Below are 15,709 nucleotides of genomic sequence, written 5' to 3'. Positions count from 1 at the left end.
ATGGGCAGGGATTCTGCTGTCCTAGCATACCTGGCAGAATCATATCAGGATTATTTGCATTAATCCAGTGGGCATTTGTTTTGCAAGCTCCATCACATAAATCCACTTTAATTCCACTATAAATCAACTATAATTGAGAATTTCAATAAGCATTTCCCTACAGTTGGCCATGCTTTCCACATGGCTACCCCTGCCCCGGTCAACTGCCCAGCACCCTCCACTGCAACCCGCAAATGCCCCCACCATTTCTCCTTTACCCAAATCCAGATAGCCAATGTTCTGAAAGAGCTGCAAATTAAGAGCCTTGGTTTCTCAAATGATTGTCTCACCTGGTTTACCAACTACTTCTGCCACAGGGTTCAATTCTCAGGCCGACTCTCTTTTCTGTATACATCAATGATGTCGCTCTTGCTGCTGTTGATTCTCTGATCCACCTCTATGCAGACGACACCATTCTGTATACTTCTGGCCCCTCCTTGGACACTGTGTTAACTAACCTCCAGAGGAGCTTCAATGCCATACAACTCTCCTTCCGTGGCCTCCAACTGCTCTTACACGCAAGTAAAACTAAATGCATGCTTTTCAATCGATCGCTGCCCGCACCTGCTCGCCCGTCCAGCATCACTACTCTGGACGGCTCTGACTTACGTGGACAACTACAAATACCTGGGTGTCTGGTTAGACTGTAAACTCTCCTTCCAGACTCACATTAAGCATCTCCAATCCAAAATTACACCTAGAATCGGCTTCCTATATCGCAACAAAGCATCCTTCACTCATGCTGCCAAACATACAAAACTGACCATCCTACCGATCCTCGACTTCGGTGATGTCATCTATAAAATAGCCTCCAACACTACTCAACAAACTGGATGCAGTCTATCACAGTGCCATCCGTTTTGTCACCAAGGCTCCAAACACTACCCACCATTGCGACCTCTACGCTTGTGTTGGTTGGCCCTCGCTTCATACTCGTCGCAAAACCCACTGGCTACAGGTTATCTACAAGTCTCTGCTAGGTAAAACCCTGCCTTAGCTCACTGGTCACCATAGCAGCACCCACTCGTAGCACGTGCTCCAGCAGGTATATCTCACTGGTCACCCCCAAAGCCAATTCCTCCTTTGGTCGTCTTTGCTTCCAGTTCTCTGCCCATGACTGGAACGAATTGCAAAAATCTCTGAAGCTGGAGACTCACACCTCCCCCACTAGCTTTAAGCACCAGCTGTCAGAGCAGTTTACAGATCACTGCACTTGTACATAGCCCATCTATCTAACTACCTCATCCCCATACTGGTATTTATTTTGCTCCTTTGCACCCCAGTATCTCTAACTGCACATTCATCTTCTGCCGATCTACCATTCCAGTGTTTAATTGCTATATTGTAATTACTTCGCCACCATGGCCTATTTATTTCCTTAACTTACCTCATTTGCACTCACTGTATATAGACTGTTTGTTTTAATTTGTTCTACTGTATTATCTACTGTATGTTTTGTTTATTCCATGTGTAACTCTGTTGTTGTATGGGTCGAATTGCTACGCTTTATCTTGGCCAGGTCGCAGTTGTAAATGAGAACTTGGTTAAATAAAGGTGAAAACCCCCCCCACAAAAAACATGTGCGCTACAGAAACACAGCTAACCAAACAACAGTGCTAGGTGAATGTGCACTTGAATTAAAGGGTAGGTACATAAAAAACTACATTTCCTAGATAGCATTGTTGTGTAGCCTACTTAGAACATCCAATTGTATTTTTCTATGAAAAGTGAAAACCTGAAAAGGTTGGGAAATCTGAAACCCACCAACTCATCAATTGCTCAGAAAAATGGTTGGATCAAACCGAGTAGAGTACAGAGCTGTTTCCTTTCATTCACCGCTGACCAGTTTGCATTGCTCATGCTTTCTCCATTTTTTTAGCATGTCGGTGCACTGCATTGAACTAATAAAATATGGCTTATGGCTGTTTTTAAAGGGCACAGTCTGCACTTTAATCCAGTCTTGAAGAGAGTAGACAGAGAGGCATTCCAGACTTGACAGCTGATTTATAGACACCAACATGTGTGAGTGAACTCTCCCCTTGAGGTGAAAGGACTAGACCAAGACCATTTTAAAACCACACTGCATGTTTTATCAGGTTAACAAATGGAACAGAGGAAAGTGAACATTCATAAACGAGACATTGCCGGGTGCCTAGTGTTGTTGCCATTAAACCACCACAAGCTGAATGAATGGGAGTTATTTGTTTATTAAAATGTTTTGGGATGACAGAAGGAAAGACTTCCTGTGTTCAGAGTCTGAATGCTCACTGGTGCCTCTGTTGCTTTTCCTGTTTGGCCTGTGTGTTCAGTGGACTTCCTGTCTCTGGTGGCAATGGCCTCATTCCTAGATAACAGGGTTAAGGTCCTGTGGCCACAGAAGCCCTCGCCAACCAGCAAACACAGTCAGCAAAAAACAGTCAGGAAACACTGGCACTGCAACAAAGACCTGAGGTAACCACTCTTTGGTTGGCTAGCTAGGTAGGCTAGCGCCCTTGCAAGTATTGCATTTATGTCAAAAAGACTGTCTTGTAATTGATCACAGAGGGATTTCACCAACATAATGGCTCGCAGTCACAACTGATGCTTGTGATGAGAGGAAAGGCAAGGAAGGGTCAGTCAAAGGCTGATCAGCTAGATTGTACATGAGAATTTGAATTACAACAATCAGCCTATGGATATTTTGTTGATGTTCTGGCATTTATAGCTGATTAGGCCAATCTTCCATACCCTGTTTATAATGCAGTGGACTTGATATCCTGCAGGAACGGAACATGATATCCCATTAGATCCTGCTGGATCACTCCTTTCTCTAGACTATTAATAGAACCGTATAAAGGAGAGAGTCTACACTCACCTGTGGTATGTCCAGCAAGTTCCTATTGAAAATCATATAAGACGCTTAAGGCGTCACTACAGACAACCTTGTTCGATTCCAGGCTGTATCACAACCGGCTGTGATTGGGAGTCCCATAGGGTGGCACATAATTGGCCCTGCTTTGGCCGGTGTAGGCCATCATTGTAAATAAGAACAAGTTCTTAACTGACTTGCCTAGTTTAAAAAAAGGAAGTTCCAAATCAGCCTCAGTAACGGGTCTTGATGACCTTGTGAAATATGCAGACATTACCCTAACTCAGTAATAATTGTGCTTGTCTTCTCGCTCCCAGACAGAACGAAGATGTTTGAAGCAGGGAGCTAAAGGCCTCACCAGAGCGAAGTGTGTGCTAGAGCCAGGGGCTGGGGCCTGGGACCAGAGGCCCCTGAGAGGGTTGCAGGTCCATGGGGACCATGGGGGATCCTGGAGGCTTCACCACCACAGGGGAGCGGGTGAACCCTGCCCACGTAATGTTTGACCGCTTCACCCAGGCCTCCACCTGTAAAGGCACGCTCAAGGCCTTCCAGGAGCTCTGTGACCATCTGGATCTCAAGCCCTGCGAGTACCGGATCTTCTACCACAAGCTCAAGTCCAGGCTCAACTACTGGAAGGCCAAGGCACTCTGGGTTAAGCTAGACAAGCGGGCAGGCCAGAAGGAGTACAAGAAGGGACGAGCATGTGTCAACTCTAAGGTGTGACTATTTTTCTGTCTCATATCCTTGTTCAAAGTACCTCAGAGATAATTGTTCTATATATAATAGGGTTGGGCCCATATCCACATTGTAATATTGTCTATTTGCCCTTGTTGAATATTGTAATATTTTGCTTTAATCGATATCTCCAGTGTTGGATAATATCTTAATATCAGCCAGCTCTAGTACTATATGTGCTACATTTTCCCCATCCTTAGTGTCTGATCATTGGGGCGGGACCATGTGGCCTGCGGACGGCCATCGAGCTGGGCTTCCTGGGGGCCAAGGTGGTGCTGCTGGAGAAGAGAGATGCTTTCTCCAGGAACAACGTGCTCCACCTGTGGCCCTTCTCTATCCAGGACCTCAGGGGCCTCGGGGCAAAGAAATTCCACGGAAAGTTCTGCGCTGGAGCCATCGACCATATCAGTGAGTTGATAAGACAATCCTACTTCCATTTCCTACTCTGTCTTTTAGAAAATGATTTCATGTTTTACTGTGTACAGCATTATCATCTATGAGGAGAAGACTTCTGGTGCTTTCCGGGACCATAGATCAGCTGTAACATTGTGGTATTTTCAGTTGTTGAAGCTAATAAATGCTCTCTAATCTGTCTGACTCTGTGCAGGTATCCGCCAGCTCCAACTGATGCTGCTAAAGGTGGCCCTGCTCCTGGGCATCGAGATCCACGTCAATGTGGAGTTCAAGGGTCTCATCGAGCCCCCCGAGGACCAGGAGAACGAGAGTAAGACCCTTGTGAAGTGACTGCTCTTATGACTGCATGAAGACTCATATCATATGACATGACTGCTCTTCATCCAAGCATTTCTGGGAACAAGGAAGTCTGGAAGGGCAATGTGTTCATGTTACTGTATGCTACAGTGTTAACAGAGAGCTCTCTCATCCCTCATGGTTCTCAGTGAAACCATATGCTAAATAATAGAACGTGTCTTGTCTTGCTAATTTTTCCCATGGTGTGTTTTTGCAGGGATAGGCTGGAGGGCTGAGGTCCACCCCAGGACACACCCAGTCAACGAGTTGGAGTTTGACGTCATCATTGGGGCAGACGGAAGAAGAAACACGCTGGCAGGTAAAAAGCCACTAAGTAACACATGGTTCAAAATGATTTGTGTAAAACACCATGAATACTGAAGCCCTCAAAAACACACCTGTGGTTTGTTTACGGGTCCAACCCTCTCTCTTTTCCTCTCTCACTCCTTCTTTTCCTGCCTCATGTTGTGCACATGTGACGTGAGTCTCCCCGGCCCTCCCTCATTCCATCCATCTTCAGAGAGCAATCCTCCGTGGCCTCTCACTGGAGCGGAGCAGGAACCTGTGAATTGGCTGTCTGTTTCCTGTATGAGCTAACATCCCTCAGCAGCACTGGGAGCCCTGTAGTGTGTGGACTGCTCTGACCCCTCTCCTCCGCTGCTGCTGGTGTCTGCTGAAACCACCTTTAGATTCTCTCTAGAGAGGAGGGGAAACAGTTTCCCTCAGGGCTAGCCAGTAGTCACTTCATACAGTGTCCGTACTCAGCCTGCAACCTGACATGAGGTTCTTAAAAAGTCATGCAGTTACATTGATAGTTAGTCAATGACAGTGTGCATCAAAGCCTAACAAGCGCCACCTTCATTTCTCCTTTTCTCTTTTATAAACATATGAGTAGTGTGTAATACAAGGAAATGTTCTCTTCATTTCTGAACCTAACAAAGAACGCTGGCATTCACTGTCTACATAATGACACTGACCCCAGTCTAACATTTACATCCTGTCTCCTTCCTTTCCTCCAAACAGGGTTCAGGAGGAAGGAGTTCCGAGGCAAGTTGGCCATCGCCATCACGGCCAACTTTATCAACAGGAACACCACGGCCGAGGCCAAGGTGGAGGAGATCAGTGGAGTGGCCTTCATCTTCAACCAGAAGTTCTTCCAGGACCTCCGGGAAGCCACGGGTCAGTAATTTTGCCATAGGCAGAGATAACATGTAATAATCCTTGTTATATGATGTTATAAAGGCTCATGGATGCCTATAACAAGTTATAAAGCATTATAATTCTAGGCTTTTAGTAATATTTGACACATTGTTCTAGATTTAGGTGATGAACATCCAGTGGTTTCAGAAAGTATACCCCTTGACTTGTTCCACATGCTACAGCCTGAATTCAAAATGGATTAAATAGATATGTTTTCTCACCCATCTACACACAATGCCCCATAACGACAAAGTGAAAACATGTTTTTTGAAATGTTAGCTGTATTTAATTTTCAATAAATTAGCAATCTACTTTACATAAGTATTCACACACCTGAGTAGATGCATGTTAGAATCATTTGGCAGTGATTACAGCAATGAGTCTTTCTGGGTAAGTCTCTAATAGCTTTACACACCTGGATTGTACAATATTTGCTCATTTTATTATTTTCTAAATTATTCATGCTCTGTCAAATTGGTTGTTAATTATTGCTAGACAACCATTTAAGTCTTGCCATAGATTCTCAAACAGATTTTAGTCAAAACTGCAACTCCACTCAGGAACATTTACTGTCTTCTTGGTAAGCAACTCCAGTGAACACTGAGTGTACAAAACATGAAAGAAAAATGTTCAACTTCATATTCATCATCTCAGCACATATTTCAACATTGCGCATTTCTATGTTTTGTAGTTAAATAAGACCATGTTTCCAATTACATCATCAGTGTGCATCGTGTGATTTTTAACCATTATGAGTAGGCATTGCCTACTAATTGTCTACTAACTGGTTGATGATGTCATTGGAAACACTTATTTTCTCTATTTTTTACTACAAACATAGAAACGTGCCATTTTCACATATGTTGACGTTGTGGTGGTGCTGGAGATGATGAATCTGATGTTGAACATTTAGAAATGTCCCTTTAAGAACACCTTCCTAATATTGAGTTGGACTCTACAAGGTGTCGAAAGAATTCCGCAGGGATGCTTGCCCTTGTTGACTCCAATGCTTCCCATAGTGTCAGGTTGGCTGGGTGTCCTTTTGGGTGTAGGACCATTCTTGATACACACAAACTGTTGAGCATGAAAAGCCCTGCAGCGTTGCAGTTCTTGAGACACTCAAACCGGTGCGCCTGACAACTACTACCATACACCGTTCAAAGGCACTTAAATATTTTGTCTTGCCCTTTCACCCTCTGAATGGCACACACACAATCGGTGTCTCAAGTTTAAAAGTCTCCTCCCATTCATCTACACTGATTTGAAGTGGATTTAACAAGTGACATCAATAAGGGATCCTAGCTTTCACCTGGATTCACCTGGTCAGTCTATGTCATGGAAAGAGCATAATGTTTTGTACACTCAGTGTATATGTGGCCTTGTGTTTAAAGTTAATGTCCTGCTGAAAGGTGAATTCATCTCTGTGTCTGGTGGAAAGCAGCCTAAACTAGGTTTTCCTCTAGGATTTTGACTGTACTTAGTTCCATTCCATTTTTTTCCCCTGAAAACTCCCCATTCCATAGCGATTACAAGAATACCCACTATGCCACCACTATGCTTGAAAATGTGTGCGTTGTTACAAACTGGATGCATGTTTTGGAATAGGCTGCCTACTTTTCACTCGTTCAATGAGGTTCGTATTGTGGAGTAACTCCAGTGTTCTTGATCCATCCTCAGTTTTCTCCTATCACAGTCATTCAACTCTGTAACTGTTTTAAAGCCACCTCCTTTGAGTGGTGTGAATACTTTCTGAAGGAACTGTAGATAAATGAATAGCCGAGCAGCATATCACCTAGGAATAGTTTTTATGTTGCCATGCGTCATCTCTGAGCCCGTCAGTTTCTATCTGCATGGTTTATCTATGGATTAGGGAAAATGTCAACAGAGGCACTTCTTGATTGGGGAACTGAAATCTGTTCACATTTCTCATTGAAACATTTTGATCCCATGCCATGAGAGCTTGGCGCTGAGCTAGTCCTGTCTATATGGGCCTTTAGTTTTGTCTCCTGGGTCGTGTCATCGCCAACTTTGTCCTCATTCCCCTAACAAAGACAACCAATAGAGGAGCTGTAGGAGCAGCTATAGCCATAGAAACAACCTTGGTTTTCCAAAAGTAAATAACAAAACTCTCTCTTTCTATTGACTCTGTAGGAATTGACCTAGAAAACATTGTCTACTACAAGGATGACACGCACTACTTTGTCATGACTGCCAAGAAACAGAGCCTGCTGGAGAAGGGAGTCATTCTGCATGTGAGTGATCAAAGGGGCGGTCGCAGAGGGGGAGAGAGACACATCTGGAGCTGTCTCTCTCTCGTACACAAACACACTTTATCCCTCTGTGTGCCTGCTCCCTGTCAAAGGACCACGCCAAAACTGGGCCAGGAACAAACTACCAGCTCAACCACATTTAATGAGTTTGTGCCCCACTCCCAACACTTCACTTCAGAACACTGCTGTTTCCTTTGACTAGACTGGGCACTTTCCACAGGAAATCAGTCACAAGCTTTTAGGACATTATGACATCTCTTAGTTCAGCTTTCATGTTCCAGTAACGGTTCCCACTGCATTTCTATCTCCCTTTGAGATGAAAGCCGGGGGGTGTAGGTGTTTGATAATGTTTTGCAAACCATATCAAAATTGTTAACAAGGCATTCAAGAAGTTAGGAAGTGTTACCCTTTTGATAATTGGATTGGAGTTTTTAATTAGCACTGACTGAATTTTCATCAGCAGTCATAATCAGGGTAATACAGTTGAAGGCCTGAACAGGGCACTGTAGGTCTTGTGCTGGGTCGTAGTCATTCGCCATCAAAGGGAAGAAAATTGACAATTTCAGTTGCAAAAGTTTTGCTACAAGTGTGCACTAATGAATATGACCCTGATGAGTTGAGCCAGGCTGTAGGCTGAGCTGGGACGTGAGAGTGGACACACTATGTCCTGTGTTTCAGACTTCACTGTTTTCACACGGGGTCGCCCGTCTCCACGCCTGCCAAGTTTGCATAATCCCTAATGAGCTGTGTGTGTGTTGCAATGGGGGTGTGGGTGGACAGACCCCTTACTGCTCACACTCTTTTCTTCAAGATTACTTACTTCCAAGCGAGGTCCTTTTATAGCAATGGAATTCACTCTCTAGTCTCTTTTTACTGCTCCATCCTGCCCCTGGGAAAGGGCAGGCAGCCAGGCGGGCGAGTGCTGGGTCGGGTCCACACTTCCACCCAGCACCATGAATCAGAGAACAACACCCTCTCAGATCCTCTGTCTGCTTCTCCCCACCCATCCATCTCGCCAGTCAGTCAGCCCGGCGGTGCCGGCCCAGCCTAGCCAGGGAAGGAAAAGAATGTGCCTCTCACCGCCCTCTTTCAAAACGGTCATTTAACCTGTCTGGGAACGGGCGGAACCCCTCGCCAACAGCCAGTGAAATTTCAAGGCGCCGAATTCAAACAGAAATCTCATAAATCAAATTTCTCAAGCATACAAGTATTAGGCACCATTTTTAAAGATAGCATTCTCGTTAATCCAGCCACAGTGTCTGATTTCAAAAAGGCTTTACAGCGAAAGCTCCACAAACGATTATGTTAGGTCACCACCAAGTCACAGAAAAATACAGCCATTTTTCCAGCCAGAGAGACGAGTCACAAAAAGCAGAAATATAGATCAAATTAATCACTAAACTTTGATCTTCATCAGATGACACTCATAGGACTTCATGTTACACAATAAATGTGTGTTTTGTTCGATAAAGTGCATATTTATATCCAAAAATCTCAATTTACATTGGTAGTTCCAAAACATGCAGTGATTTTGCAGAGAGCCACGTCAATTCACAGATATACTCATCATAAACATTGATAATAGATACAACTATTATACATGGAACTTTAGATAAACTTCTCCTTAATAACCTCTTGATTCTAGCCATCCCGGATCCGGGATCCGGGATCGTGAATACAGCCTCAAGCTCATTACCATAACATGAAAATCGCAAATGAAATAAAATAAATATCCTAGCTCTCAAGCTTAGCCTTTTGTTAACAACACTGTCATCTCAGATTTTCAAAATACGCTTTTCAACCATAGCAAAACAAGTATTTGTGTATGTCACGCCTTGGTCTTAGTATTTTGTGTTTTCTTTATTTATTTGGTCAGGCCAGGGTGTGACATGGGTTTATTTTGTGGTGTGTTTTTGTATTGGGGTTTTAGTAGGTATTGGGATTGTGGTATTGAATAGGATTGTCTAGGAAAGTCTATGGTTGCCTGAGGCGGTTCTTAATCTGTGGCAGGTGATTTTCGTTGTCTCTGATTGGGAACCATATTTAGGCAGCCATATTCTTTGAGTGTTTTGTGGGTGATTGTTCCTATCTCTGTGTTTGTAGTCACCAGATAGGCTGTATAGGTTTTCACGTTCCGTTTGTTGTTTTGTATTGTTCGTGTTTTTGTCGTTCAATAAACATGTATGGAAATTACCATGCTGCATTTTGGTCCGACTCTACTTCGACGGAAGAAAACCGTAACAGAATCACCCACCACACCAGGACCAAGCAGCATGGTGACAGGCAGCGGCAGCAGGAGCTACGAAGTTTAGAGTATACGACTTGGGAGGAAATAGACGGGTGGGCGGTCGACCCAGAGAGAGTGCCGGAGCCCGCCTGGGATTCGCTGGAGCAGTGCGAAGAGGGCTATAGAAGAATGGAGTTGAAGAGAAAAGCACGGCGGCGCAGAAGGAAGCCCGAGAGTCAGCCCCAAAAATGTATTGGGGGTGCGCCTCGCCTGTTCAGCGCTGCCAGAGCCTTTCTCCTCTCCAGTGCTGTCGGAGTCTCCCGCCTGTTTAGTGCTGTCGGAGTCTCCCGCCTGTTTAGTGCTGTCGGAGTCTCCCGCCTGTTTAGTGCTGTCGGAGTCTCCCGCCTGTTTAGTGCTGTCGGAGTCTCCCGCCTGTTTAGTGCTGTCGGAGTCTCCCGCCTGTTTAGTGCTGTCGGAGTCTCCCGCCTGTTTAGCTGCCGGAGTCTCCCGCCTGTTTAGCTGCCGGAGTCTCCCGCCTGTTTAGCTGCCGGAGTCTCCCGCCTGTTTAGCTGCCGGAGTCTCCCGCCTGTTTAGCTGCCGGAGTCTCCCGCCTGTTTAGCTGCCGGAGTCTCCCGCCTGTTTAGCTGCCGGAGTCTCCCGCCTGTTTAGCTGCCGGAGTCTCCCGCCTGTTTAGCTGCCGGAGTCTCCCGCCTGTTTAGCTGCCGGAGTCTCCCGCCTGTTTAGCTGCCGGAGTCTCCCGCCTGTTTAGCTGCCGGAGTCTCCCGCCTGTTTAGCGCAGCCAGAGCCTTCCTTCTCTCCAGCGTTGCCGGAGTCTCCTGCCTGTTCAGAGCTGCCAGTCTGCATGGAGCTGCCAGTCTGCATGGAGCTGCCAGTCTGCATGGAGCTGCCAGTCTGCATGGAGCTGCCAGTCTGCATGGAGCTGCCAGTCTGCATGGAGCTGCCAGTCTGCATGGAGCTGCCAGTCTGCATGGAGCTGCCAGTCTGCATGGAGCTGCCAGTCTGCATGGAGCAGCCAGTCTGCATGGAGCAGCCAGAGCTGCCAGTCTGCATGGAGCAGCCAGAGCTGCCAGTCTGCATGGAGCAGCCAGAGCTGCCAGTCTGCATGGAGCAGCCAGAGCTGCCAGTCTGCATGGAGCAGCCAGAGCTGCCAGTCTGCATGGAGCAGCCAGAGCTGCCAGTCTGCATGGAGCAGCCAGAGCTGCCAGTCTGCATGGAGCAGCCAGAGCTGCCAGTCTGCATGGAGCAGCCAGAGCTGCCAGTCTGCATGGAGCAGCCAGAGCTGCCAGTCTGCATGGAGCAGCCAGAGCTGCCAGTCTGCATGGAGCAGCCAGAGCCGCCAGTCAGCCAGGATCTGCCAGAACCACCAGCTAGCCAGGATCTGCCAGAGCCAACTACCTGCCTGAGCTTCCCCTCAGTCCCGAGCTTCCCCTCAGTCCCGAGCTGCCCCTCAGTCCCGAGCTGCCCCTCAGTCCCGAGCTGCCCCTCAGTCCCGAGCTGCCCCTCAGTCCCGAGCTGCCCCTCAGTCCAGTGTGGTCCTTGGTGAGGGTTATTAGGCCAAGGTCGGCAGCGAGGGTCGCCAATCATAGTCCCTTGTAATGCGTCCTAAGACTTGGTTGGAGTGGGGTCCACGTCCCGAGCCGGAGCCGCCACCGTGGACAGACGCCCACCCGGACCCTCCCCTATGGGTTTAGGTGTGCGGCCGGGAAAAAAACCTGTATCCAGGAGTGTAATTATCCCTGCAAGCTCATTAGCATAAAACAACGTTAACTTTTCATGAAAATCGCAAATGAAATTAAATAAATATTAGCTCTCAAGCTTAGCCTTTTGTTAACACTGTCATCTCAGATTTTCAAAATATGCTTTTCAACCATAGCAAAACAAGCATTTGTGTAAGATTATTGATAGCTAGCATAGCATTTAGCGTAGCATTCAGCGGGCAACATTTTCACAAAAACAAGAAAAGCATTCAAATAAAATAATTTACCTTTGAAGAACTTCGGATGTTTTCAATGAGACTCTCAGTTAGATAGAAAATGTTCCGTTTTTCCTGAAAGATTCTTTGTGTAGGAGAAATCGATCCGTTTTGTTCGTCACGTTTGGCTACCCAAAAAAAACGAAAATTCAGTCATCATAACGCCAAACTTTTTTCAAAATTAACTCCATAATATCGACTGAAACATGGTAAACGTTGTTTAGAATCAATCCTCAAGGTGTTTTTCACATATCTCTTTGATGATATATCGTTCGTGGAAGTCTGCTCTCTCCTCTGAATCACATGGAAGAATGCTTGCAGCTGAAGATTAAGCACCAATTTCGACAAAGGACACCGGGCGGACACCTGGTAAATGTAGTCTCTTATGGCCAATCTTCCAATGATATGCCTACAAACACGTCACAATGCTGCAGACACCTTGGGGAAACGGCAGAAAGTGTAGGCTCGTTCAGGGCGCATTCACAGCCATATAAGGAGACAATGGAAAACAGCGCCTCAAACATTTGGCTCACTTCCTGTTTGAAGTTTCATCTTGGTTTCGCCTGTTGCATCAGTTCTGTGGCACTCACAGATAATATCTTTGCAGTTTTGGAAACGTCAGAGTGTTTTCTTTCCAAAGCTGTCAATTATATGCACAGTCGCATCTTTTCGTGACAAAATATCTTGTTTAAAACGGGAACGTTTTTTTCATCCAATAATGAAATACTGCCCCTAGTGTTCCAAGTGGTTAATGCAACCGCTGTGTCAGATGTCAAAAAAACTTTACGGCGAAAGCACAACATGCAATAATCTGAGTACAGCATTCAGAGCCCAAACAAGCCAAAAAGATATCTGCCATTTTGTGTAGTCAACATTAGTCAGAAATAGCATTATACATTTTCACCAACCTTTGATCTTCATCAGAATGCACTCCCAGGAATCCCAGTTCCACAAATGTTTGATTTGTTCGATAAAGTTCATAATTTATGTCCATATACCTCCTTTTGTTAGGGCGTTTGGTAAACAAATCCAAATGTGTGCAAGTCCAGCGGAAAGGTTGGACGAAAAGTCCAAAAAGTTATATTACTGGTCGTAGAAACATATCAAACGAAGTATAGAATCAATCTTTAGGATGTTTTTATCATAAATCTTCAATAATGTCCCAACCGGAGAATTCCTTTGTCCGTAGACAAGCAATGGAACGCGAGCTACCTCTCATGTGAATGCGCGTGACCAGCTCATTGCTCTCTGACAGACCTCTGATTCATTCCCCTCTCATTCAGCCCCCCATCACAGTAGAAGCCTGAAACAATGTTCCAAAGACTGTTGACATCAAGTGGGAGCTTTGGGAAGTGCAAAATGACCATCCCACTGTATCTTCAATAGGGGCTGAGTTGAAAAACTACAAACCTCAGATTTCCCACTTCCTGGTTGGATTTTTTTCTCAGGTTTTTGCCTGCCATATGAGTTCTGTTATACTCAGACATCATTCAAACAGTTTTAGAAACTTCAGAGTGTTTTCTATCCAATACTACTAATAATATGCATATATTAGCATCTGGGACTGAGTAGCAGGCAGTTTACACTGGGCACGCTTTTCCTCCAAAAGTAAAAATGCTGCCCCCTAGCCCAAACAGGTTCAAGCAGGCCTTGATTTGATGCTACATTCTGGAGATCGATAGGCGTCTCGCTACACACAGTAGCTGGGAGTTGGGTATTATAGACTATGTTGGTGTTTGATTGTTCTAGTACGAATGAAATACATTTAAATGGCCCTATGTTTATTAAATTCAATATTACTTCAGAATGACATTGGCTTGATTTGAAATGAAAGAACTGCTTTGGTGGTCAAGGATAACCTCCTGTGTAAAATATTTCCATTTCCAAATACACTGCATGGATGTCATGCACCATTCTTTGCGTGACAGGCCATGTTACATGCAGTCTCTTATCCTTAGTGTCTCTCAGTCCTCCAGTCATCTGAGCCATCTAACCTCCCAGTCTTCTCCAGGATTATGCAGACACAGAGATGCTGCTGTCTAGGGCTAACGTGGACCAGGAGGCTCTTCTCTCTTATGCCCGCGAGGCCGCAGACTTCTCCACCAACCACCAGCTGCCCACTCTGGACTTTGCCATCAACCACTACGGACAGCCCGACGTGGCCATGTTCGACTTCACCTGCATGTACGCCTCAGAAAATGCGGCGCTCGTGCGCCAACGCAATGGTCACCAGCTACTGGTGTCTCTGGTGGGGGACAGTCTACTGGAGGTGAGGAAGGCTACTGGGCCGAGGGTGTTTCAGCCTCACTTAGAAGATATACTCTGTCTGTCACTCTGGATAAGGTAGTGTCTGACTGTCTTGTGTATACAAATGGGAGTAAAGCGTGAGCATGTGTGTGAAGAAATTACAGTGAATCGAGAGAGAGATTCAAGTTATCAAGGATGACATGTGGATTGACGTTTGCTTACTTAAAACAGGCAATTTTACATTAACAAAAATGTGTATGTATGTATACATATATACATACATATATATTTAAAAAAAAGGTGTATTGTTTAAGTAGATTTTATTCTTCTCTGTATGCTTACTTGGGAGTTCACCACGTTACTGTATTTGTCCCTCTCTCTAGCCCTTCTGGCCCATGGGAACTGGTATAGCCCGGGGTTTCCTGGCAGCCATGGACTCAGGCTGGATGGTGAAGAGCTGGGCCCAGGGAAACACACCTCTGGATGTGCTGGCTGAGAGGTGAGGGAGCAGACATGTCATAACACACACATTATACTCGCACGTCAGACTTTCACGCTCGCACACACATACTCATTATCCCTCTCTCTCTCATACACTCACACACCCTCGACGCACTGTTATCTCTGAGTGCTTTATCTCCGAGTGCTTCACTGTCTGCCCCTCCTGTAGTTGTAATGGAATAAGAGCCTCTGGAGCTCTGAATGGAATGTTTTAAATCCTGTTCTGTTGCCTTCTATAATTCAGTAACCATGGTCTCCTCTTTTTCAGGGAGAGCATATATCGCCTGCTGCCTCAGACAACGCCAGAGAACATCAGTAAAAATTTCAGCCACTACAGTGTGGATCCCACCACGCGCTACCCTAACATCAGCCTCCACTTCCTCAGGCCCAACCAGGTAGTGTATACACTGAGATCATAGGACTGTGTGATTGTAACATGATGAACTACAGTACCCATAATGCTCTGTGTATGATATCCAGTTTGAGTAGGGCCAGAACTGACTACCTAACATTTGTCCTGACTACCTAACCATCTTGTGAATGAAAATCCTGTGTCTGCGTAACTAGAGAGGCACACACACACGATGCGATTATACTTTATTGTCCATTTCATTGTGTGATGTCAGCATTCTGCCGGTTGCCTAGTGGTTAGAGCTTTGGACTAGTAACCGAAAGGTTGCAAGATCGAATCCCCAAGCTGTCAAGGTAAAAATCTGTCGTTCTGCCCCTGAACAAGGCAGTTAACTCACTGTTCCTAGGCCGTCATTGAAAATAAGAATTTGTTATTTAATTGACTTGCCTAGTTAAATAAAGGTAAAAAAAATAAACAATTCATTCAAAAACACAACACATGTAATATTATTACATGCAGTATGTAAAACTGGAAAGTTAGTACACAA

The 15,709-nt window shown here is 45.4% G+C and overlaps 1 protein-coding gene across 1 annotated transcript in view; it reads left to right on the top strand.

Annotated features, from left to right (window-relative positions):
- Positions 1–15,709, top strand: part of LOC124034659 (protein-methionine sulfoxide oxidase mical3a-like) — a 122,447-nt gene that overhangs the window by 33,398 nt on the left and 73,340 nt on the right. Inside the window, 9 exon segments of the mRNA XM_046348120.1 lie at positions 3,205–3,604; positions 3,823–4,030; positions 4,230–4,346; positions 4,590–4,691; positions 5,396–5,551; positions 7,724–7,824; positions 14,074–14,331; positions 14,693–14,808; positions 15,079–15,205. Coding sequence (XP_046204076.1) covers positions 3,317–3,604; positions 3,823–4,030; positions 4,230–4,346; positions 4,590–4,691; positions 5,396–5,551; positions 7,724–7,824; positions 14,074–14,331; positions 14,693–14,808; positions 15,079–15,205 — 1,473 coding nt within the window. The 5' untranslated portion in view covers positions 3,205–3,316.

Source organism: Oncorhynchus gorbuscha, linkage group LG01 (genome assembly GCF_021184085.1).
Source record: "Oncorhynchus gorbuscha isolate QuinsamMale2020 ecotype Even-year linkage group LG01, OgorEven_v1.0, whole genome shotgun sequence".
NCBI lineage: Eukaryota > Metazoa > Chordata > Actinopteri > Salmoniformes > Salmonidae > Oncorhynchus > Oncorhynchus gorbuscha.
Note: the sequence above shows the minus strand (reverse complement) of the source record. Positions and strands in the feature narration are given on the sequence as shown.